This window comes from Amblyomma mixtum, chromosome 1 (assembly GCF_055824585.1).
Source record: "Amblyomma mixtum isolate Tamu chromosome 1, ASM5582458v1, whole genome shotgun sequence".
In the NCBI taxonomy this organism is placed as follows: domain Eukaryota; kingdom Metazoa; phylum Arthropoda; class Arachnida; order Ixodida; family Ixodidae; genus Amblyomma; species Amblyomma mixtum.
Window position 1 is genome coordinate 91,200,579 of NC_143012.1, and position 26,524 is coordinate 91,227,102.

Below are 26,524 nucleotides of genomic sequence, written 5' to 3' on the forward strand. Positions count from 1 at the left end.
GGCATGAAAATACTGCCGTATTCGCAGCCCCTAGCGGAATTTCAACCAGGGCTCACACTAATATCGCAGATTCGTTTTCCGGTGCCTTAATAGATAACTTGGCCACAGCAGCAGCGTCACGTGATGCATGTTCTAATTGATAGGCTCTCCCTCTTAGTGCTTTGTTTCATTCGTCTTTATCCGTTTTACTGTGTTTACTGCGTTTCCGAATACACAGCAATTCAGATAGGACCGTGGAGTCGAACGGGGTCAATGAATAGGTGGAAAGGCTTGCATATGTCGCCGACGGCAGCTTGATATAGTCATATGCGAATGTGTGAGCGTTTTGCCAAGCGAAGCTATGTAGCAACCCGCCACTGGCGAATAATTTCTGGAAGGGAAGCGGCTGGTTGTGGTGGCTCCCCCGAGAGAAGTCACGGAGACAACGTGCACTCGTTGGGCCGAAGAGAAGCAACCAAGGAACCGGCGCGTCCAACAACTAAAAGACCTGACCGATACGCGGTTTCTGCTACCGCCATCTACAAAACGTCCTAGAATGTGCTGTCCCTTTCGAGCAATGCATTTAATGCTTGCACTTAATGTCGGCTGCGAGACAGTACCCAAGACAGGAAATCAAGGCCTCTAATGGGACTCAAGGTCCCGTGAGAGAAATAATTGAGATGACGTAAGCGTGACGTTAGAGCGTCATGAGGACTTCCCGCTTCGGTTACTGTGGTATTTTTGTTTTTATCGTTTTAATTCGTACAAGACGGGAAATTCTTCTACAAGAACGGCCCCTACAGCTGGCAACAAGCAGGGCTTGGTTAGTAGTTGATCATTTAGTAAACAGCCTGTCAGCGCAGCGATAGATCGCCTTGCAGAAAACTACCGAAGGAAGCGGAGAGAAGGTCGCTCGCGCCGAAATTTCATAATGAGCACCAGAACAGAGCTTTGTAGGACGACCTCTGCTCTTTCTTTCATCCTCACAGCCCACCCACCAGTGACGTAACGTCCACGTTGCCATGCGCAAGCGCGAACGAGAAGCACGACACCAACGTCCAGCCTGAGACCATTTCCAACGTGGCCGCCTCCCCTGTGGCCGTGTCGCCGCCAGAAGCCATGGTCTGCGCGTCGCCGGTGCCGGACGAGAACGCCGCATCTTTCCAGGATCCCTCGAAGCTGAGCGCACGGTCTCCAACGGGTCAAGGCGGCTCCAGTGAGTGTTGTGCTGTTGTGTATGTTGTGCACTATAAGTCATTACCATCTTCGTCGTCCATAGAGTTTCTTACTATTACCTAAAGGGTAAGCTGGCACCCCGTCTATGGCAGTTTGCGTGGAGCTTCCTGAAGACAACTTCAGCCACCATGGGCGCTCTAAGCATCATGGGGCGGTGAGCTATCGATTGCAGAACTACAACTTCTGGCCAAAAAATAATGCAAAAATAAAAGCTGTTGGATAATAAAGAATGCCCTAACACTCAATATCCTGTCTATAAATTGCAACAAACGAGCAGAAAAGCATGTAAATGCAAAGTTTGCCCAAAATGAGAGATGGCTAGTTCTCCTGTTGGTCAAGTAGTGAACACTACAAAAACTAATATTTCGTGCTTAACAGGTGCACTTTTAAAGAAAATATGTTTTCGAAAAAAAATTTTGTTGCTTAAACATTTTAAAAGATTTTTAATGGCATTTCGGAAAAGAAAAGCCTTTTATTGGCATCGTGTGCTCTTGAAGAATCGCTACTATGGCTTTTTCACACTGCGTTCGCGCCAAATTCGTCTGCGCAAACACGAAACTAACATCTCAGTAGTGACACTCCGTGTTCCCGAAGAAGTACGACTGTACCGCACCAAGTAGCTCACCGGCCCATGATGCTTTGAGCATCCATGGTGGCTGAAGTGCAGCGCCGCCATCTTTCCCTCTGGGTAATAATAAGAAACTTTATGTCGTCAGCATATGCCCACTGCAGGACAAATGGCTCCCTCATATCCCTCCAGTTAAAGCTGTCTTCTGCCAGCTGCGGCCACCTCAGCACTGCAACTTCCTAATCTCACCCGTCCACATGACTCACTTTACCCTGTTTCGTATCGCCTTAACGGCCATTGGCCATCTCGGCTTCGCATGCATGCCCCTCCCGCTATCATTTCTTCTCGATTTCGTACAGGTTGTCATTAACTCGCGTTTCTTCCCTGACCCACTCTTCTCTCTTCATATCTCTTAACCTAAGATTTACCAATTTCTTTTCAATAGCTCGCTGCGCTGTCCTCAACTTATTTGTAACCCTTTTCGTCAGCCTTCATGTTTCTCCCCATACACTAGAACATATAAAATAGGGCTGTTATACACTTTCCTTTTGGATAATAGCAAACTGCCATTCATTATGTGAGAGTACCTGCCAAATGTACTCCTCTCTGAATTGATTCCTCTAACATCATTGACTCTTACGTTCGCGCGCGCGGCGTAGCCTTCTCCATGCTTACATACTGGTGAACAGCGCGAAAAGGCGGGACAACGACAAGACAAGCGCTGCCCCCCTGACTTAGCCTGCCCCCCTTCCAAATCAGAACCCTTCCACTACAGGCCCGAGCCGCACGACCCTGCTAACCCTCCTCTCTCGCATACGCTAGGGAACCACCCCATACCCCTCGTGTCAAAGATTCGCATCCTGGGCCTCTTTCTTCACTCCCAGGGCGCGAATGGCGACTACCATACGAGCTCTCTAGACCCAGACCCTGCAAGTCACCCGTCCAATCTGGCGCTTGGCGAACCGGCGCGGAGGTCTGCGAGAGCGGAGCATTCTGCAACAACACTCTCACCCAAGCGTAGATGACGAGCCGCACGGCGTACTCATTCCTCTACCACCCCCTAAAGCAGAAGGAGCGGGACCGCATCAACGCGCTCCTCAGGAGCTGCACAAAGGTCGCCCTCCGCCTAGCCCCTAGCAGCTCTACTGCCCGGCTCCTCAACCTCGGTACCCACAACACGTCTGAGGAGCTGGCAGAAGCCACCCTAACAGCACAGCTGACTCGCCTGTCGGGCACCGCGACAGGCCGCACTCTGCTCTGTCAGAAGGGCATCGCCCCGATCATCCATCCTACCGAGAAGGCCCCCCTACCTCCAGACCTACGCTCCCATATTATCATCTTTCCCATCCCTAAGAACATGCACCCCGAGCAGGACGGAGAACGCAGGGCAGCCCGCGCGAAAGCCCTGCACAAGCTGGACGGTGACGGTTCCGTACACTTTGTGTGTATACGCTGAAAGCAGTTTGCTTGCCCCAGGGAGGAAGGCCCTCGTCATGCACCACGTCTTTTGGCCTCCTTTGTGATTTGTATGTAGAGACACTTCAAATAAATACTTTTTAAGCTTTTCAAACTTTTCAAAATTGATGCTTGGTCTATAGAGGTCACCCGGCCATGTGACGTCATCAGAGCGTGCCTACAGTGGTCGGTGGCTACCTGCTACCGGGTTGGGGACAGGGGGCGGTATAGTAAGGTAAAGTAGAACGAATAATTCCGCACGTGGACAGAACCTGGGCAAAACAGAAGGAGCAGCGGCGTGGAAGGGATCTGTAATGCTTCGTACAAAAGTTAGCGCAAAACACGACACTCACAAGAAAAGTGGGCAGGACAGCGCGTTGTCCTGTCCACCTTTCTTGTGAGTGTCGTGTTTTGCGCTAACTTTTGTACGAAGAATAATGCACCAACTAGCCCAGCAACAAGCGTTACTTAAGTATCTGTAATGCTATCGCATGGCACTCCTAAGGCTAGGTTAAGCGTCGTCCAGGTTTTATTTTTGTACTCTATCTTCACGGATGGCCAAAATAGCCACTTCACCCATTCGTAACAGCGGATGATTACATAAAGCGAGTCCGTTGGGAAGCAAGACCTGCTTAACCGCGTTCTCATCTTCTGCTGTCCTCTCTTTTCACTAGGAGCGCCGAAGACGCTGACAAGGCGGAGGTCTGCTGAAGAGGCGGAAGCGCTCAAAGGACTCCAGGAAATGGTATGCGGCGGCTTCCTTCAGGGAAATGCTCGCTGTGTAGTGTCACATTGTTTTGATAAGCTCAGCTTTGTCGGGGTGCAGTGCGGCAAAACACAGAGCCTTCATTAACGCTGGCTAGCGAGCCGTGCGCGGAATTGCAATCTTCAGAGAACCCACACAAAGGCCGTTCGCCTAATAACGTGTGACTTTGTGTCATCTTTGCAAAAGGTCACACATTGCGGAGTCATGGGGCCTATAATCGTACGGATGAAGGGTCATTGTTGAGTAATGGGGTCACTGGGATCCTGCACTGAAAAGGGGATGACTGTGTTAATAAATGAAATGAAATGAAATTTATTTCAGCAGAATAGGGGTACATATACTTGGGAATTTTTTGTTTTTATATCTGCTGAGGTTCACGAGGCAAAAGGCGTTCATATGGCGTCTGACGGGGCCTCGTGACCTTCACGCACGCTGTGCGGCGAACAGTGCCAGTATTTGCTGAAGGAGACCTTGTACATTAGAGAAGTCACATGCGCAGTCTTTTTCAATTCAAAACAAAAAGAAATAAACATAAGTAATAACAGGAAAAACAGAGCATCGACAAGAAAAAGCCAACAAGACAATCAAAACAAAAGAAAGAAATATACATAAGTAATAAAAGCAAAAACAGAGTATCGACAAGAAAAAGCTAACAGCCCAAAACAGTTTCACACATTCTTTGGTGACGTCTCAGGTAACATCAGCTTGAAAACGTTATCAGGGTATAACTCGCCAACAACAACGATTGAAGGCCAGTCCTGCTTCTGAGTTAACATTCGATACGCGCCAGTTCATATTAAGGCGGAAGCCTTTAATGTCTCATCGTTGTAAGCAGCAGTTGTCGACAGAAAATGTCACGCTTTTCAATTGGTGGGAACGGTCGTGACGTCATAGTGCGCGAATTTCAAATGGGGCCAATCGTACTTTGGCTAGTAACCACGCAACCAATTGAAGGGATCGTATAGTGATGCTCCAAGTAAGTGGGACTGAGCTTAGTTGATTGCTTAATTACCCATTAGCCTAATTAGCTTTACTAGTCAGACCATATAAATAAATAAAACCGATTAAGAAATTGGTCGAGCTCAGGAATCGAACCCCGGTCTTCGGCGTGAGAGACGAGCATGCTATCCACTCCGCCATGCCAGCTCGATGGTTTGGAATGAACAAAGGCGCGTCTAGTGAATACGGTGTCTTAACTCACTCACTCTCATCCTCCTCCATTCCCTTCCGGAGAGGTTTAGGTGTCCACCGACAAATGAGAGACAGATACATTTCCTTTCCTCAAAAACCAATTTACCGACGAGCGAGGCGTAGAACCGAATGGGCGTAGGCGTTCTATGGACTCCTTGGCAGCGTTGCAAGACGCTGTCGCGTTCCATTCTTAGGGGCGAAGCTTAACATCTTAACCACACATCAGTGACCACACTTTAGGTGAAAAAAGTTCCCCCCTGAATTTTGTGAGACAGTTACTGCGTAATTTCCTTTCCTCAAATACAATTTTCATTTTCTTCATTACGGCTCCTCTTTATCTATCTTCTTTCACTCCCACTTCCTCTCTTCCTCTACGGTGCGGTTCAGGTGTCCACCGAGATGACAGAGAATTATTGCGCCATTTCTTTCCTCAAAAAGCGTTGCGTTCAAAGGGCAAGGCATCGCGCCGAACGGGTGGTGGCGTTCCGTGGACTCCCTGGCAGCGCTACAACGCGCTGTCGCGTTCCACTCCTAAAGGCGAAGCTTCAGCGTAATTAATTAGCAGTTAATTAGTATTCTGGCATTAATCAGTAATTAACAATTGATTAGTGATTTGTCATCACTTAGTAATTAGTACTCAATTATATGTGACGCCACCAGTGCCACAGAAACAGCGAAGGTGGTGCGGAAAATGCTTCCGCCTCTACCCACTTTAGACAGTCAAAGTGCCCCCTGAATTTTTTGGTTGCCTTTTTTGCTTTTTATTTCAGGTTTTTCTTTTGAGGTCACGATAAAATGAAAATATCGCGACATTTGATAACAATCTGCAACCTTTAGCAGTAGTGCTTCTTTCTCTCGTTTTTTAAAAGAATAGCGTGTTTTAGAATCATTTGCGATGGAATGCAGTTCTGGAAACGTGTTTAGTAATAACGGTAGCTGATAATCTATTGACTCTTCACCGTAGGTTGTTCTAGCGCGTTGTTTTACGTATTTTTCCTCTCTTAACATATGACCACAGTCTGGTCTTCTATATCTCGTGACGAAATTTTGTCCGTGTGATTTTATTTTTAAATACAGGTAGTTTGCCAGACTCTGTTGGAACACATAAGTAATGGGTAATACTTTATATTTTAAAAACAAAGGGAATGCATGTTCATATCGCGATTTATTTGCTATAAATCTAATGCACTTCTTTTGCAGGCCGTACAGTTTTTCTAAGTTACTCTTACTAGTGCTGCCCCAAACTAGTATGCAGTAGTATAGGCGGGAGAAAATCATTGCGTAATAGAGTTTCTGTTTAAACCAAGCTGGCAAAATAAACCTTAACCTGTTGAGGAGGCCAAGCGTTTTTGAAACGTTTAGCAGCAGTTTTGATACGTGATGTGTCCAGCTCAGATGTTCATGGAAGTACACGCCTAGGAACTTATGTACATCCACTCTATTAATTTGATGGCCCTGAAATGTTAACTTTATATTATTGTGAATTAACTTATTCCTTGCTCGGAATATTATATAATTGGTTTTTTCTACATTAAGCGCTAGTTTGTTTGAGGATAACCATGTCGACAGAATACAAAGCCACTCATTTGCCGTATCCATTACTTCCACAAGATCGGGACCACTGAAAAATACATTTGTGTCATCTGCGTACAAGATAATGTTAGGTGTCTGCGGTATCATTACAATATCGTTTATATAGAGAAGGAACAGTAATGGTCCTAAAATCGAACCCTTGGCACACCATATTTTATAACTTGCAAACTTGATTTAACGTTACCAAACCCAACGTACTGGAGTCGATTCTGCAAATAACTCTTGATTAAACGTAGCGAAGTTCCACGAACACCGTATCTTTCCAGTTTATAGAAAAGAATGTCATGCTTTATGGAGTCGAAGGCCTTCTTGAAATCTAAGAATATGCCTACTGTGTAAAGTTTATTTTCAATGTTCGAAATGATTTTTTCTTTTATGTTTAACAAAGCAGACTCTATTGATTTACTTTTCTGGAACCCGTACTGCTGCGGTTTGATGACGCCCTTGCTGTGTAAGAAGCTACCCAATTTACTGTTGATTACGTGCTCCGCTATCTTTGAAAACATCGGAAATACGGAAATAGGACGGTAGTTCCCGAAAACGTTCTTGTCGCCTCCCTTGTATACCGCGCAGACGGGGGCAATTTTCATTTTTTCATGAAACAAACCATCACGTAAGATACAGTTACAGATGTGTGAAAGAGGTAAGCTTAGCAGGTTAGCCACCGCTTTCACTGGACGAGCTGCTATTTCATCGTACCTGATAGCACAGTTGTCCTTGAGACCTTTCAGCACGGATTCAACTTCGTACGGCGTAGTTGGAGATAAAAATATTGTATCTGCCAACCGATCATCAGAATGCAATTCAGAGTGGGCGCTATCGCAATTATGCGTAATGCCCGACGTTAGAAAATGAGTATTGAATTTTTCAGCCAATGTGGAGCCTGAATAAGCAATGCCATCAATTATGAGTTCTTGTGGGGCAGTATGCGCATTTTGCGAAAGAAGGGATTTCATTAGAGGCCAAGCTTTTTCAGGGCAGCTGTAAACCGTCGTAAACTTGCTAACATAATATTCTGTACGGGCTTTCTTCAGGTCAGTATTAAGTTTGTTTCTAATCTTCTTATATTGCAGAAATTTACTTACATCTTTAGTCCTGATAAATTCCTGAAATAACCTGTCTCGATTATTTATTCTTTCCAAAAGTTCCCTTGTAATCCATAGCTTTCTTGCTTTGCGACATTTAACGACTTTCTCAACAGGAAATGCTGCTTCGTAGAATTTAATTACTTTGTCAACAAAAGTATTGTACGCATCATTGGCATTCTGAATGCTTAAGACTTCACTCCAATCTGTATTTGATAGCATGCTACCGAAAAGAATCATTCCATTTTCGCTAATGCGTCGTCGATGAAGCAGAGTTCGAGGCGTCTGATTTTCAATAGGGTGGAAACAGAAAAAAGGCATGTGGTCACTAATACCAGTTGCTAGGACACCTGCACAGACATCTTTTAAACAGCTAGTAAAACAGAGGTCAATGAGCGTTTCACTTCTGGTGGTCACACGAGTGGGTGCATCAATAACATTTTTCAGTCAAATCAAATCAATCATCAATCAAATCAAATAAAATCAAATCAATCAATTTATTTATCATTTCTTTCAATACAGAAATAAATGCAAGGATAAGAACAAAAAGCTGCTTCTCGAGCAGCTTGACAACGGTTCTTACCCCTTGTTTTCTCTTGGCAACGGATAACAGCAGAAATAATACAAAGCTGCGATTAAAATTGTACGAAGATATGAGCATGTAGTATACATAGAAACTGTAAACACAAAATATATAGTAAACACAAAATACATAATATACATAGTAATTCCAAACAAAAATGCTGCATATTAGTAAAAAGTAATATACTGGTTCAATGTAACTGATAGACTTGGATTCAATAAGACGAATACTAATACTTAATCACCAATATTTTGCACACTGAAGAACATCTAACGGCGAAATTGATATATGGCTATACAGGACTAAAAACATTTCCTGCTACATTTGCAGGCATAGAAGCACAGACCACAGTTTTACCACAGACAGTGTAATGCAGCCACCATTAAAAATACGTGCACAAAAGGCTGCAATAATAAAACAAGATTTCAAAACATTGACGTTACCTCCCTAAATTGTGAGTGAACAAACACTTAAGGTGTTGTTTCGATAGTGTGTGGATGTCCGTGTTTGAATTATGATAGTTGTTAAGTAAAGTAGGCATAATGTATTGTAGTCTGTTGTGACCATGATTCGTGCGGGAAAACGGCACCAACCATACTTCTCTTGTTCTTATATTGTACGGCACCTCGGGTGGTTTTGTTAAATTGCATAATCGTAGAAAAGGCATCCGATTAAATTTCAGGGAATATTTGTATTTTAATAGGGCATTCAGCTCGTACATATGTGTCACAGGAACAACACCAAGTAAGGGGAACAGGTCACTTGTGTGAGCGTCGTATGGAACATCTGCTATGTGACGGAGAACTCTTTTTTGTAAAAGAAGGAGTTTGTTGATGTTCGTTAGTGATGTAGTTCCCCATACAAGATTACAATAGTTTAGGGGAGGATTGAAAATAGCATTATAAAGTAGCAGCTTTATTTTGAGTGGAAGAACTTGTCTAAATCGGCAAAGTATCCCGCAAGCCCTGGCCAGACATTTAATCACACAGCCTACATGGATATCCCAGATCAAGTTCTCGTGAAAGGTGACACCGAGCGTTTTCACTTCCTTTGTTATTTCTATCTTCTCAGATCCTAAATAGAGATTAAGATTACGGTCAACAAATTTTTGTGATGGCGAGAAAATGACAGCCTTTGTTTTTTTATTGTTTATTGCTAAAGAATTAATTTTGCTCCATTCTGACAATTTATTCAGGGTAATATTTCCAAATTTCTCGAGTTCCGTCGTATCGTCACATTGAATGAAAAAGCTCGTGTCATCTGCATAAATTACCAAAGAGGCTTCTGGGGATACCCGTGTTATGTCATTAATGTATATATTGAAGAGTACCGGTCCGAGGACACTGCCCTGTGGTACTCCGCATGCTATGCTTCGTAATGTGGACTGCTCTTCTCCGATAGAAACGCATTGTTTTCTGTTTTCTAAATAAGATCTTAGGAGAGCAAGGACAATGCCACGAAAACCGTAGTCCAGCTGAATGCGCTGATTCAAGAAGTGCAACTGATGATGAGTCTTTGCATAGTACATCAATGTTGAAGTCTCCCACAATAATGACGGGAAGACCTTTCGATGTGAGATATTCCGTGAAATGATCAAAAAAGTTTAGGAACACGGGAAGGGATCCGGAAGGCGGGCGGTATAATACTGTTATAATAAAACCTTTGGAATTGATTGTAAGCACTTCGTAGTCAATGGTGACCACAGAGTATTCTTTCAAGACAGTATAACTGAATGTATTACAAATGTATAGTGCTATACCACCACCTCTTTGGCGGTCGCGACAGAGGGCTTCACATCTGTAACCATCAAACTGGACAGCATCGTGTTTGTCAGTAAACCATGTTTCCGTAAAGCACAAAACGCTAAATTCATGTTTCAGGGATGTTAAATAGCTAATTACTTCTAGTTGTTTATTACGCAAGCTTTGCGTGTTCAGGTGAAAAACTGAAAGGAATCTACGCAGTGGGTGTAGATGGATGAGAGCATCAGCGAATGCCTGTCCGTCATAGTAGCCGTATTGCGGGAAGGCTGTGACATGGGTCAAAGACATTAACAGGGAATTTGCGTCTTTCAGTTGATCTTGCTGAGATCATCTTCAGTCTTTATCAGAATGGCGAGCTCACCTGCCCTTTTCCTAACATAGATTCCTAACATAGAATAGGTTATTGGATCACGTGACTCTTCCAAAATTGATAGGTTGCATGAGAATACTTTACGGAACGATTTAAACATGTGATGTGACCGATTTATATAGGAGGCCAGGTTTCGTCATCGTGTCTTAACTCTTGTCATTCTTTGCAAACTATACCATCTCTCCACCCTTACCGAGAGCAGCAAAAATTGACAATGAAACTCGCTGAATTAAATAGCACCCTCTGTCGAGTCATTGTTGTAACCAAAGGATAGTTTCTCTGATTCCTTGCTTTCTTTCGCGTAAAGTCTCGTTTTTTCTCGATAAGACACGGTATTATTCTTCAGGGTTTACACTTATAAATTTGGTTCACTATGACAGAATGCTCTGTTTTCAAGTTTGTGTTCTTCTTTCGGTACTTTCTCCGCTACTGGGGATCCGGAGGCATGTTAAAATGACTTTAAAATTTGAGCAGCTCTGCCTGGGTTGGACATAAAAACGTACACCCGCCCAAATCTTTAACTAGCTCGGGGTTGCATCGCTCAAACCGCCTTGCAAAAGATCTTTTCAGCTACACCGTTTGCATATTCATGCTCTAATTTGACACTGCTGTGGCACCACAAGTACAGGGACGGAGGCAGAGTGACGACAACACCAGTGCTCGTCACTCTGTCTCCGTCCCTGTCCTTGTGGTGCCACAGCAGTATGAATTCGTACCAACTCGCCCAATTCTCAGCCCTTTTGAATCTAATTTGACGCGTGAAATGGCATTTCGTGGTTCCTTTTTGGTCACATAACGTTTTTGTGAAGTACTTGCCTGTTTAGATCAAAGTTATCAGAAATATTCATGGTCTGCCACTGCAAAGAGCCGAAACAAGCGTAATACGCAACAACGGTTCTGGTCCATACGGCCTCCTCCTCTGGTTAAACTACCACTCCTTTCATGGCGGACAAGTCGTTTACCCATAGTAAGCGCTAATGCGCGACCAGAACCATTGCTGTGTATTCCGCTTGTTTCGGCTCTTCGCAGTGGCCGACGGTGAATATTTCTGATAACTGTGATCTAAACAGGCAAGTACTACTCTCAAACATTATGTGACCAAAAAGGAACCACGAAATGCCATCTCACGCGTCAAATTAGAGCATGTATATGCCAGCTTTGGAGCCCAAGCTTTTACAAGGTGCATTTAGCGATGCCACACCCGAGCCAGTTAAAGATTTGGCCGTGTGTACCTGGGTTAACCTCTAGGCTCGATTTATAGTAGGCAGCTACCCAAACAACCAGCAATGTTCTAGAACGGCTCCAAAACCACTGGCGCGGTGGTAACTGAAGACCTTCAACGCTAGCAACTATACCACAATACTGGAAACGTAGCATTCCGAAGATGAATATGAGCGTAACTTTTTCAGTTGCCTTAAAGAACTGAAAAATTCACCCCCTAGCATGCGAAAATTGACTGAACGACACTCTCGTTAACATAAACATCTTTTCGTCTGGTTAAAACGTTTTAGGCTGGGCCTTCCCAGACCTTGTCTATCAAATTCGCGTTGCCGTATATGTACGAAAGGTAACTGTGATTATCGTGTGGTCTGAAACGGCAGGATTTGAGAATTATGGTGGAAAGGAGGAAGAGCGCCACAATTTTCGCTTTTAGCAATGTTTTGCAGTGTGAACCTCCTTTCTCGTAGGGAAGCGTATGGCATTTCTCACACGCAGCGGATTGGTGAATTCCTAATAGTGTAACTGGTTATGCTACAATCTCCACTGAATGGCAGTTTCCTGCTTTCCTGCTAACCGCCAAGCCCGGAATACAGCTGTAAAATAATTAACTATAACACAGTAGAACCAGGGTCATCAGTTACTGACAACAAGCCACGCTAACTTTACACAGTTACGATTTTTTGGAGTCTGAGCCCATTAAACCTCTGCTGTTTTATTAGTTCTGTGAACGAGAAATTGTAAGCAACTTGATACAAAAAAAGTCAACTAATTATTCGGAGCCTCGAGTACTCTTACGAAGGCATATCGAAGAATAATCTGGCGAAAGAATGCAGGGAAAGAGCAGAGGCGAGAATTCGGCTTTTTTGTTACATCGACCTGTCGTTGCTGCTGCTGTAATCAACGCCCTAATTCTCATATCAAAGCCAAATGAACAAATTTTGATGGCTGTGGAGATCAACTTTCAGTGATTACTGACTCCGCTTAGAAAAGTCTTTTCCAAGTTCATAGCATCGTAAAATGATGTCATCCGCTGTTGGGAAGTTCTTGGGATCTTGAGATATCTTCACTACTAGCTGGACGGAATTCATTTACGAAACCTCATTCTTCCGCAGGTGAGCGTCGGGTCTCCGTTTTCACCATCGCCGCGCGGGATAACTGGACGAAAACTTGACCCCGTGAGGAAGACAGTAGCTATCGTATTTCTGCTCTTCGTCTTCACCATCTTTGTCGCGGTGGTCTTCTACCTTGCATCGACAATGCCAAGTCGTCGCGTTGTACCCACGGTTTGCACCACACGGGCTTGCTTGGATCACGCACAGGCCCTGGGCCTGAAACCAGAGAGGAGCTCAGAAGCCTGCGAAGATTTCGGCCAGTTTGTGTGCTCCGGATGGCTGCAGGAAGACACCCGGCCTAGTGTGTCCGTGCCACTATTTCGCTTGGCGTACTGGCTGCTGGGACAAGCACAGCTTCGCGAGGACCCTCGTAGGCCCCTAACGAAAAGAGTGAGGGTGATGATGGACGCCTGCCTTCTCCGGGCAGGCCCCGCTGCAGACATCGACGACTCGAAAAGCCTTGTCGAATTCATGAGCAAAGAGTTGTTCCCCTGGCTGCTAGACCCCAGCGATGCTCGGCTTGGCGAAACCTACGACTATTCAGTACCCTTGCGGACCCTGGTAAACCTGTCCGTTCTGTGGGCCATGCCATTGTGGTTCTATGTTGACTTCATAGAGCCATGGCACGGCACCGCTCACCAGCGATCGGTATCCGTGAGCCCATCGGGCATGCCATTCATTACAGGACTAATACATCGCGAGGTTAATAAGTACAAAGGCTTCTATAACTCAGTCGTCGACTGGATCTTATCCGGAACCTTTGGAGAAAGAGCCGCCCTGCCCGCATTTATTGAATTCGCAAAGGCTAGCAATGATATCCAGCTCTCTATCCTCGGAAATCTGTCGCTTTTTTTCGACGACACACACCCGAGACCTCGTTTTCTGCTCATCCGTCATTTACCACCTGTGGTGCCAAAGCTGCAAGCTCGTGACTGGGTAGAGGCTCTGCAATCTGCCTTCAATGCGAAACCGCCTCTGAATGAAGAGGACACACTCATCGCCACAAAAGGCAACCTGCTGGATGCCATGCGTGTGCTCTTTGCTTCTTACTCGGCCCAGGAGGTGACCTTCCATACGGCGTGGTGGTTCATCCAGCTCCTTGCCCCTATCGCCAGTAGCTCAGTGCGAGACCTCTTCATGAAGCACCCGCATTCCGAGTTCTTTTATCCGATCGTTTGCAGTATAAACGCTGCCCCCGTGTACACGGTGCTTTTCTCAGGCGCCGACGACAGCGTAATGCCGCAAGTACAGAGGCTCGCCATTTCGGCCTTCCTGAGCACTTTGCACAAGACGGCGCTAACGGTGGTCGGCTCCTGGTCCACCCTGGACAACAAAGCGATCCGTGCTGTCGCCACCACGCTGCAGAACACCAGCACAGTGATATGGCCTCTGGAAGAGTACATGACAAGCCGGAGCCTGGAAATCTTGTACGGACGCGACTACGAAATGGAGCAGAGCTTCTTCGGCCATTGGCGCATTAGTCGCGAGCAGCTGCAGAAGTCACTCGGCAGTGCGGAGTACCAGGCGAGCCTGCGGTTGTTTCGCTTGCAGTCCGCCCACCTGGCTGCGTACAGCCCCGTGACCAATGTCATTTCCGTCGCTGTGGCTGCACTCGCCGCGCCGTACTACGCCGACGAAGGCACGGACGCCATGGCCTACGGGGGCCTCGGATTCATGTACGCCATGCAGGTAAGTGGAGGCGCTGCAGGCTCCAAGATTTGAGCTGAGGAAACAGGGGGCCTTGTCTTATTAACGCCAGCAATGTGTCGGAATAGTAAGCTGAAGGAATGGGACGCAAGTTGGGGTGTGGTAAAGCCCATTGTTGCTGTACCGGTACTCTACCACGTACCAACCATAGCGGCGGCCTTGTGGAAGACCATCCCCCTCGCGTTCAGGAAGTGCCAGGTTGGATGCTCAGCGGTGGCGGCTACTCATCGAATTTTAATGGAGTCAAAATTTCCCTCGGCCTGGTGCTCGACTCCTCTGGTGTGAAATGCTTGGAGAAGGGCCTTTGTTCACATCACGCACAATATGTTGAAAAGCTAACCGCTAGGTACGAAAATCCTGCTTTCGCGGTGAAGCCCGTTAGGGCCCTTTTTCGACGACCACAGTGACCGGATTTGGAAGCGCCGGCTCCTTTCCCAAGACATGCAGCCGTGGGAAGCCGAACATAAGTGCGGACTATGGCTTCCACGGATTGTACCGATTTGACAAAACCGATGAGTAAGTGGCATTCATACTGGCGAACAGCGCAAAAAAGGCGGGACAACAACAAGACAAGCGCTCACTATCAACTGACGATAGTTGATAGTCAGTTGATAGTCAGCGCTTGTCTTGTTGTCCCGCCTTTTTTGCGCTGTTCACCAGTATGAATGCATACCAACTCGCCCAGATCTCAGCCTTACTAAGCCTGAGTAAATGGCAGGCAGCAGGATCGAACCCACCACTTAGCGAAGCCGTGGCGGGGAGTCAGGTGTGGGAGGACGACCCATTGTCCTCCCGTGTGCTGTCCCTGTCCGTGTGTTCTCCAGCCCGCTCCTTGAGCTCGCCTTTGCAACGGCATCCGAACGGGCTCAGAAGTGAGCAGCTCTTCATGCAAGACCGCTGCTAGGGCAGTAGTGGATGCGCCGGAAGTTAATCGCGCGAATGAACTGTATTCATTGATCTCCTCTCAATGCGGTGCGGTTAAGCATTTTTTCTGTTGAGTCTGGCCAAAACATGAGACTCATGTATCTTGAACGGCCGATGTCACTTCATATTCTGAGGCTAGGTATTGTATCATGCTCCTCTAAGGATTGTTTTCTTGTATATTGGCGTCATGTACCACATGTAAGGCGGACGATCGAGGCTTAAAGCAACTAGACCTACCTGTTCGGATGTCAAACGCTCAACCATCGCTAATATTAGCAGATCCAAGCTTACCGGCCTATCGTATTAGTCAGTGAACGCTGATTGGCTTTGGCAGCGCATTGGCGGCAGAGTGGTCTGGAGTAGTAGGCCCGTTTTGTCATTTCACTTTTATCGCTTCCACCACCTCTACGGGAAATAGTGGAAGCGTTTTCCATGTGAAAATACGGGACTTCTAGTGTTAGGGATCCATCAGTTAGATTTTCAGGAAGAGATGTTTTAGAATAACAGACAACGTATGCAAGGTAAGTGTCGTGCGCACTTGGTGACCCGTCTGTGCTCTGGATTGGTGGGGTTTGTGTGTATATATTGCAGCTTCTTAATAAACCCTTCAATTGCGAGTTAGCGCTGTGTTACCCCTTTGTGTCTGTGTTTGTAGCGCTTGTGCTAATGACAATGCTGTATTCTCTGCTGTAGTGTATTCTGTGTTTGCGTTGAGCTTCTTTAATGGTTTTTGGCTATGAACAAACGAAAGCGAGAGTATTTTTTATGATGGTGTTTCGCGAGGAATGAATAGCCAGCAGAAGGAAAGTGCTACCTGTAATTTTCTAGCGATATGTATGCATCTCTTAGTGCCAGTGCTCTAAGCTTGAAGCTACGATAGTGTTCGTAGCAACCTGCCCTAACCGGACATTCCATTACTGTCCCGCCTAATCGGCTCTTGCAGCTCGCGCGCACCATCAACGCGCTCACGGTTCTGCTCAGCGAAGACATGACACAGACACCGTGGAATCCAGCGTCCTCCGCCGTCGACCCTGGCGAAGGGAGCACCCACAACATCGGCTCACCCGGACAAGCCCTGTGGGAGCTGGGCAGGTGCTCGGCCGACGTCACTTCCGGCGGCAACGTGACGGCGCTCTTCCCTCTCCTTCCGGCGCTTAAGATCGCGCACGCGGCCTACCTCCGCTTCCGCAGCGAAGATCGGGACCTGCGGCTTCGAGGCCTGGAGGAGTACAGCGCGGAGCAGGTCTTCTTCCTCACGGCCTGCCACGTGACCTGCTTGGAGGGAAGCGACCGCCGCCGCGTGTCGCCTGAATGCACCGAAGCCATGCGCAACTTCGAGCCATTCGCCAAGGCCTTCAGCTGCCCCGCGGGGTCACCCATGAACCCGGAGCACAAATGCGCCTTCTTGTGAGGGCGCGGGGGTTGACGTCAAGTGGGACGCATACGAGAGATTTTTGCAGCAGCGCTGAAGCGACCCGCATCTCGTGTTCCTAATACATTGTCGACAGTGTATTTTTTCGAGACTTTCGTGAAGCCAGCTTTGTTTGAGCACCTTTCCTTTCTACAAGCTGAGTGGCAGTCAGTCCTGACTCCTGAGATCCGTAACTTGATGACCGAAGCTCCAAGGGACTTTAGGCGAAACTATTTGTTCGAAGGGGCTTGCACATTTTGGAGGCGTATGGAATTTTGTCCTCAGGTTATTTGGGTCGCAGTATTTCAACTGCCTTCCAATGGAGGTTTTCCTAGTGCTTATGTTACAACCTTCGTTTATATTGTTTTTAGTGTGACGCAGACGTTAACGGTATGCAGATAATTTTCATTGCTTAGTTCTTTTGGTAACGAGCAATGCTACCAACACAGCAGGAGCCTTCTTTTTTTTTTTGCCGCTACATTTTCTGCTGCTACTTCAGATGCGCAAGAGAACAGGCGCTGTCGTTTTAATTCAGTCAGAAAGTGTGAGTCGATGCTTCGTGAACGCCCTTTTAAAGCGCGGTCTAAACCTGACCTAGGTTTGTCATCGATGCGTAGAATGAGGTTTATTCCATTGGCTGTGAAGACAGATTGCTCGAAATACCTAGGTTTTTTTCTGATCGAATAGCAATAATTTTAATGAGATATGATCCCTTTTAATGGTGGCGATGACAATCCCGGATGTGGTTCATCTGTTTTTTTCCTTTCGCCAAATTTACCTGCACGTTCTTCCTATCTTGGAGGCCCTTTTAATGACAATTGAAGCATTATCTCCCCCTGATTAGGACTGCCCACACAGAAATAATGAAGTCATGAAACATGGAATATGAGTGGCCGCGGTTCTGATATCATGTTCTCTTTTTTGTTGTCTGAGCGCAGTCCGTCAGTGTTACGTTTATAAACTGGTTTACTCTTTACTCCGCACATTTCTGAGTAAGCGAATTTATGGTGCCAGCGCCCGGGAAAGCAGGAAACGATGAAAACATGCTGCCGGGTTACCCAGTGTTAAATGCCCGAAAAGGCTCTATTGTTAAATTGAGACGGTAGAGATTTTGCGCGAGCGGGATGGAAGCGTGTCCTGCGTTCTTCGCCGTGATTGACAGTGATGGCGTCATGACTTAAGAGCTAGCATATGTGAGTGATGGTCCGGCAGACAATAACGACAACCACAGGTTATAATCTGTGGACAAGGGAGTGTATAAGGGCTCAAGCGGACAACAGAACTGCAGTGTTGTGCACATCCGTAGGCGTTATGCCCCAGACTAATATCGTGGTTTAATCTGTGCCATGTGATCAACTTTTGCGTGTTAGTCCCACTGGACATTCTGCTGTGAGAACTGTGCTCGCCAAGGTCGCTGCAACTGTCTCGTTTTTGTTTGTTTTCCTGTGCACCAGAACGAGTTATATCACATTCGTGTCTGATGTTATTTTAACTCCATTTTGTATAAATTTCGTGTTCCTTTCTTGTATTTGACTTGTACCGCGTTCTTGTACCGATATTACGGTTTTTTTCCATCTGTATATACCTTTTTTTTCGATTTGCCCCCCTCACCCAATGCTCTTCGGGGCCTGTGAGGTACTAATAAATAAATAAAATAAATTTGCATGTTTGAGCATATCATAAAGTTTTAAGATTCAGATGAATGGAAATTAGTCTCGCGACTTGTTCGCTGTAGAATGGAATTCCCTCGCGCGAATCGGCGGTTTACTTGTGTGCGCTGTTTGCACGCGAGTCAACCAAGGAGCCCTGGGTGCCGTAGTTTTCAACTCTTAGCTTTCACCCTAAACTTTTGGCAGGTGCGATGCTTTTCTGATCTTTTCACTGGGAGCTAGAAATGTACCGGATGTATTCAGAGGTGAACAGAAGAGATACACGAGGTAACAAAACATCTTCAAACATCACCATCATCATCAGCCTGACTACCCCCACTGCAGGGCAAAGGCCTCTCCCATGTCTCTCCAATTAACCAGGTCCTTCGACACTTGCGGCCACCGTATTCCCGCAAACTTGTTCACCTCATCCGCCCACCTAACTTTCTGCCACCCCCTGCTACGCTTGCATTCTCTTGGAATCCACTCCGTAACCTTTAAGGACCAGTCGTTATCGTGCCTTCGCATTATATGCCCTGCCCAAGCCCACTTCTTCCTCTTGGTTTCGACCAGGATATCCTTAACCCGCGCTTGTTCTCTCATCCACTCCGCCCGCTTCCGATCTCGACGTTACACCTATAATTTTTCTTGCCATAGCTCGCTGCGTTGTCCTTAACCTAAGCTGAACCCCCTTAGTACTCAAACATATGCTGGCAGAATTTCAGAAGTGCACTCTCTGAGGAAAACATCAAAGCCTACATTCCCACGTAGCAGTGCTAGCATTACTGGCCGCGGTGAGCGATTTAAGTGACCTGTGGTCTTTCTGCGACAGGTTGAATTCGAAGCCAGGAATTTATCGTGGGAAGCAGGTACGTAACCTAATAGCCACGATGAGTTTTTTTTCTTTATTTCCTGTTGAAGGTCAGTAACTTCACACCAGTATCAGAGCAAAATAATGCAATATTCAAATTGACAGCCGCAGTTGATGCTGCGCTCTGATTGAAAAGTTGACCCCTGTGGGCTGAAAGGTGAAAAGTTGACCCCTGAGGGCTACTGAGTGTGAGATTCGCAAAGTCGGACTCGCCCGCAGAGCGGTCGGAAAGGAGGGTGCGCTACAGGTGGTAGAGGCGAAGTGAAGGGCCAAACAATCAGTGAAGAACGAGTTGGTGCCAAACCCAGTTGAAGGCACCCTGAAAATCGAACGGTTTGAGGGTGTGAGGATTTGTGAGATTGCAGGTTGTATTTAACACAAACACTATTTAACACAAATAAACGAGGCGGCTTTTATAGGAAAGGAAACCAATTTCAGTATGGGCGTGAAAAGAGGAAAGAGACAAGAGAGCAACGCAACAACACACAGAAAAACACAGGAGAACAGAACAAAATCCTGGCGAAAAATACAGGAAAAGTCAAAAAGGAAAGGCACACTACTTGTCTCTCATACGAGCATAGAGCGGGGAGGACTGGCTGGGTGTGGGGCAGTCAGGCAGTCTCTGGCCGTTCCAGTGCCGATGCACTGTTGCTGGCGTTTCCCCGTTGGCCTTCAGCGCTACCGCAGCGTCAGCGTCTGTGGGCTCCCAGCACGGTTCCCAGGTCTGCTATCCCGGAAAGGCCACGTAGGCGCCAGAGGCGGCCTGTGTGGAGCAGCTGACGGATGGACGGAGAAGAGTGGCGCCTGGGCCTGGTGGTTGAGGCTCTCGACGCCGCGGTGGCTCAGTGGCTATGGTGCTCGGCTGCTGTCCCGAAATACACGGGTTCGATCCCGGCCGCGGCGGTTGAATTTCTTTGGAGGAGAAATTCGAGGCCCGTGTACTGTGCGATGTCAGTGCACGTTAAAGAACCCCAGGTGGTCGAAATTTCCGGAGCCCTCCACTACGGCGTCTCTCATAGCCTTAGTCGCTTTGGGACGTTAAACCCCATAAACCAACGAACCGACGGATGTCCAGGTCTGGTGGCCCGGACGTCTGCGGCTGAGGCCCAAGCCCGGAACTCGGGGAGCCAGCAGAACTCGTCCACGTCCGTCGCCCACCGCGCTCTTCTCTTCTCTCCCCCGTAATCCTCTTCCACCTGTCCCGGCGTACCCCTCCGCACGCGCTCCTCGTGCTTTTTGGTCTTCTCCCTCACAATCGACGCTGGGTGGCGCTATCTCCTTACAGAAGGCCCCCTCTTCGGAAGTTTTTTCCAAGGGAAAGAACTCAACTCCAGGAGAGCGACCCCAGACGTGTTCGACGATCGCACCACAGAACAGCACACCACAGCGCGCACACTACACGCCACACACAATACGATGGTCGTCAATGTTCGAAGCGTACACGGACATTCGCACACACAGCACAGAGAGTATATGAAAAGTCAATGGAAAGCGTCCATAGACGGCGAAGAAACACGGAAGGCATAAAAAGTAGGTAGCCGACACCCCAGGTCCAGGGGACGCGCGCCGAGCGTTCAGCAGGTGCGCATCGGCTCTGCCGATTCTCGGCTGGAGCCCCGGATTTTTTCCACCCCGGGCCAACAAGACCTGCACAACCGTGCTCCGGAAGTCACAGGGGATCGGCGGATATCTTTTTTTCCGAGGTGAGATCCCCTTTTACAAATCCTGGCAAAGCGAAGTTTCGACCACGCTGGACGGCGCCGCTAGGCCTGACAGCGGCGCCAACGCCCGGCGCGGCGGAGCCCCTGCTCTGCGATAATATGGCCTTCCAACAAGCCACCAGCCAGGGATATGACCCGGAGGCGATGGCGTGGACCACCGTTCATCCCCAGAACGTGGGTGAGACAACAGCAGCAAGCTTCAAGAGCGCCGCGCTCGCTGCCGCGGTAGCTCGCCGAGCGCAGGGCCGTGCCCTAAAAGCGGCGTCCATCGACGTGGCCTCCCGTGCCGCTCCCGCCGCCGGCGCCAGCTCCGACAACTCCGCTCAACGCACAGCGGGCCGGCCTCTTACGACCTGGAGGCCGCAGCCATTACGTTGACAATAACCTGCTTGGAGTGTTTCGAAAATTTCGGAGACTTCAGCTTGGAGAACAGGCGAGCAGGAGATGTTTTTGAAGCCGCAGTGGGCGAAGAAAACAAGCGAGTAGGCGATAGCGTTGCCATTTTCTCCATACTCGGAAACCGAAAGACGAACGCGGAAGACATCACCGGCCGGCCTAGCTGCGAAAACCTGATACAGGAGGAGCCGAAAAAAAACCCAGAAAACTAAGGCACTCTGTTTTGAAGAACATTAAAAAAAAGCAATATTTTTGCAAAATAAAACACCATTATTACTATTATGCTGCAATATTAACCAAAAATAACTTTAATTTTGAGTTCATTACTCTTGTCACTTTCGACGCACTACATTACGATGCGGACGAGGAGCGCGAACAGGCGCCGTAGCCTTGGCTGCGTTGACAGCTATGTATGAAACGGAGTATAAGGCAAGACGGTGGTAACGTCTGTTACGGCGTGGTAACAGTACGCAATACAGATACAGCGGAATCCCTCCGCTCAAGTCTCGAGTGGCGCCAGGGCGAGATTCTGGAGATACGCAAATTCGGCACGTCAAACAAGGCGCGAGTAACATTTTCCGGAAAGCTGAAGCCGCGCTACGTACATTACGAGTGCATACTCATCCAAGTCCGTGAATACCAGCGCACCATCCCGACCTGCGGTCACTGCGGTGTTGTCGGTCACCGTATGGACTCCTGCGCGGCCCAACACCGGACAAATGTGGTGTGTGCGGCCAACAAGCCGAGCTCGTTGAGGGGGTGCGGGTCTCTCACGAGTGCGTTCCAAAATGCCCTCTGTGCGGCGGAGCCCATACCACGGGGGCCCGGGGGTTCGTTGCAAAGTATCGAACCCCCCAGCCCCTGCGCCCAGAGCAGGGACCGACGCATAAGAAGGGCCGCCGTAAACGCCGGAAACGGCGGTCCCGCCAAGCCAAGGACAAGGGAGCCAACCAGCCCCCGAGCAAGCCAGGCGGTCCGTCTACCGGCAAGCCAGGCGGTACATCTCCCGGAAAGCCAGCCGGTCCATCTACCGACAAGCCGGAGTTGCCTAAGGCAATACAATAAGGCAATAGAGGGAAATAAGGTAGCGGACACTACCGCCCGCGCGCTTAACCACCGGGCATCGCCTCTCTCGCCGCCTGATCCGGCTACTGATTTTAATCCGGCTATTACTTTTCGGGAGATCTCTCTCCTGTATCAAAACGCTCACGGCCGATACCCACCCCCCTGTAAAGGCCTCAATAAGGCAGAGGAGCGTTGGCTACTTCGCCTCTACACCAACACGGTACTGTGCCCGGCAGTGCTCAAACATTTCAATTCGGCCTTTTCGGGCGAGTGTCCACACTGTGGGGAAGTGTTTGCGGACACGTATCACATGGTGTGGGCATGCCCTGCCAATCCTGCTTTCCCACCCCACCCCCACCCCACCCGAGAGGACTGGGAGGCTGCCCTGCTCGGCTGCTCAACTCTCCAGGACCAACGAGCCCTGGTGACAAGAGCCCGGGCCGCCGCGGAGGCCACAGGGGTCCCGGACTAGGGATCCCTCCTAGTGATTGTGAGGGCCGGGCCCTTCAGGCACGGTCCAAGCAATACCTCTCTTGTATATAGTATAAATAAATGTTTTACACCACCACCACCACCACCACCCCAAGCCGACGTGGAGAAACGAACGAGTACCCCCCCACCAGGTTCTTCGCGGACATGGGCGCAAGCCGTCATCCAGGGATCCCAGGTGAGCAGCAAGGGCAGGGCAGCCCCTCCTCATCCCCCCCCCCTTCCAAACCGCCGACAAAAACGGCCAAGCAATCCCAAATTTCCGCCCTCAAAGAGGAAATCGCTAACCTACAGAAGCGTCTTGCCCTCACTGAGGCGCGCCAAAATTTTCCAACCCAGAGGCCCACTCCCCCCCGCGGTGGAGGAGATGGATAGCGACACACGGGCGAACGCGCAGACTGCAACCGCGCAGTCTGCGCTTGAGGCGAGGGTTAGCGCAGTGGAGGCCCAGATGAACTCCGCATTCTCCACCTTAGAAATGCAAATCGCAACCACCATCAAGGCGGCTCTAGACAAAATTCCTACCATTATAGACGCACATATGACGAAACAAACTTTAACTACCAGGCGCTCGGGCCAACTCAAGCGTATAAGGAGCCCCAATATTAAGGCTGGTAGACCAAAAGTCGCACATGAGGAACAGGAGCCCGCCCTCAACCCGCCCAGCGTGACGCAACCTGCTGTCATTGGGGCACCCGACTCAGAGGCGGGCCCCTTCCTATTAAGGATAAATTCTAATCATAATCATGGCGGACATTAATAAACCGCGATGGTACTCACGCAGCAATTCGGCCCCTGTCCAAATTTTACAGTGGAACTACAGAGGTTTCAAGGCCCGTACTAAGCGGGCCGACCTACGGCTTTTCCTAACAACGTTTCCCAGTCCTCATGCTGTAGTGGCCCTCCAAGAGCCGGGGGACGCAGCCACCCTCACAAATTACTCAGTGTATCAGCAGGATGCGCAGAGCTGCCTCTGCGTACATAAAAATTATACGGCCTCCCTGGTGGACCTGGATTACAAGGCGATTTTCTCGTATGCGATGGTGACGATCCTTCCGCTACGCCAACAGGACCCCCCATTACACGTACTCAACGTTTACAGCTCTCCAAAACTTCCAAACGTCACATTTGCAGACTTATTCAGTCGAGCGTTAAAGGTGGCGAACAGGGACCCCCTCATAATCGTTGGGGACTTTAATGCCCCCTGCCCCTTATGGGGATACATACGTGAAGAAAAACGAGGACGCAAGCTGGCGGAACTTGCGTCAACGTTGGGCCTTACTCTTCACACGGACCCTGCACAACCCACTCGCATTGGGAACTCCGTGGCACGCGACACGTGCCCAGATCTCACCTTTACCAAAAATATTCGATATGCAGAATGGCACAACACCGAGGAAACCCTGGGTAGCGACCACTGCATTCTTGCGACTACAATCCGCACCAAACCAATCCGCACCAAAAGGCATTTTTGGTTTTGTTGTCCTAAAGACGTAGGAGGCATGCGATGCGGTTTTCATTGTTTTTGGTTTGCGTACTATTTCTCCGCTTGCCTGTATGTTAATTCTGTGTATCTCATTGTTTGTTATTTAAATTTTTTCTTTCGTCCTAGAGACATTTTAGCTATGCGTTGTTGTTTCCTTCATTTTTCATTGCATCTGTGTTAATTATGTGTAACTCATTGATCGTTACATATAATTCATGTAGTACGTATGCGATGTTGTTACTTTTCTTGTTTTTGCTTTGTGTACTTTACTGTGTAATTTGCCACCCGCCTGAGCAATGTAACGGGTGACGGGGCCACGTCAGGCAAAAAATGAATTGCCTTTTGTCCCGTCACCTCTGACAAATCGATGTCAAAATAAACTTCTTCACTTCACTTCACAAGACCTCACACTAAAGCAACCGCAACCCTTCCAGATTGGACCAAATTCAGATCCAACTACACTAACCCTACCCCTATAGCGGATCAAGGTTACACTACCTGGTCACAACACCTCATCTGCCAACTCAAAGATACCGAACACCACGTTCAGCTCTCAGAGGCGAACCCGGCGGTGGACACCCACCTCCTTCACCTCTGGGAGGCCCGGCACAGCCTCGTCCGCCGATGGCGCCGGCAGAAGTACAATCGGCAACTCAAAATCCGCATCGCGCAACACACCCAACAAGCGGCAGAGTATGCGGCCCAACTCGCCGACTCGAACTGGGTAGACCGATGCAACACCGCTGCTCGGCAAATGTCGAGCCGGAGCATGTGGCGCCTTTTCCGCGCCCTCATTGATCCGACCCAAACCCGCACCGAAACACAAAAACATCTTCAACGAGCAATTCACACCTTCAACGGAGACACAGCCAAACTGGCTGACGCGCTCCGAGACAAATATCTGTACACAGACCAGGATTCGCGTGGTCCGGCGTACTCGTATGCAGGTTCTGAGAACGCAGAGCTGGATCGAACGTTCCAGCTTCACGACCTTAAAGCGGCCCTGGCCAAAATGAAACGAGGGACAGCCCCGGGCAGGGACAAGGTAACTGTGAAACTTCTCGCTAACCTACCCGAACCGGCCTACGAGCGGCTGCTCCAATACTTCAATGCCATCTGGACGGCAGGTACGCCACTCCCAGTGGATTGGAAGACGGCTCTCGTCACATTCATACCCAAACCAGGCAAACCTCTCAACACTGACAACCTCCGGCCCATATCTCTCACTTCTTGTGTGGGGAAGTTGATGGAGACCATGGTCCGTGACAGACTATCCACCTACCTAGAAACGCACAACGCCTTTGCAGACACCATGTACGGGTTCCGCCCACACCGGTCCGCACAAGATGTGCTGCTGCAACTTCATAGAGAGATTCTTGATCCCGTCGAGCACCCTAGCGATGACAAGGTGGTCCTCGCATTGGACTTGCGGGGGGCTTTCGACAACGTTACCCATGATATCATCCTCTCCCACCTGTCCCAAGTGAACTGTGGGTACAACACATTCCAATACATCAAGCAATTCCTCACAGATCGGCAATCATATATCCGACTCCAAGACAGTGAACATGGCCCGTACCAACTTGGTACGCGAGGGACTCCACAGGGAGCAGTCCTCTCGCCTCTTCTCTTCAATCTGGCCATAATGAAGCTCCCTACCCTGCTGGGTGAGGTCCCGGGTGGGCAGCATGCCCTGTACGCGGACGACATCACCCTCTGGGCAACACACCGTTCGGTTGGAGAAATCGAGGCCAAGCTGCAACAAGTGGCGGCTATTGTGGACGATTATGCACACCGCTGCGGCCTTGAGTGCTCCCCGAGCAAATCGGAATTCGTGCACATACGTCCCAATCCAAGGTGCACAACCAAAATTGCCCTCTCCC

General features: G+C 48.5%; 1 protein-coding gene across 1 annotated transcript; it reads left to right on the forward strand.

Moving 5' to 3' along the window:
• The first annotated feature begins 1,086 nt into the window (after positions 1-1,086).
• Positions 1,087-16,964, forward strand: LOC149367192 (membrane metallo-endopeptidase-like 1). Its single transcript, XM_089573124.1, has 4 exons — positions 1,087-1,186; positions 3,913-3,983; positions 12,923-14,611; positions 16,497-16,964. Exons 1-4 carry the CDS (start codon positions 1,099-1,101, stop codon positions 16,962-16,964), a joined length of 2,316 nt encoding a protein of 771 aa, XP_089429250.1. The 5' UTR covers positions 1,087-1,098.
• The last annotated feature ends 9,560 nt before the right edge of the window (positions 16,965-26,524 follow it).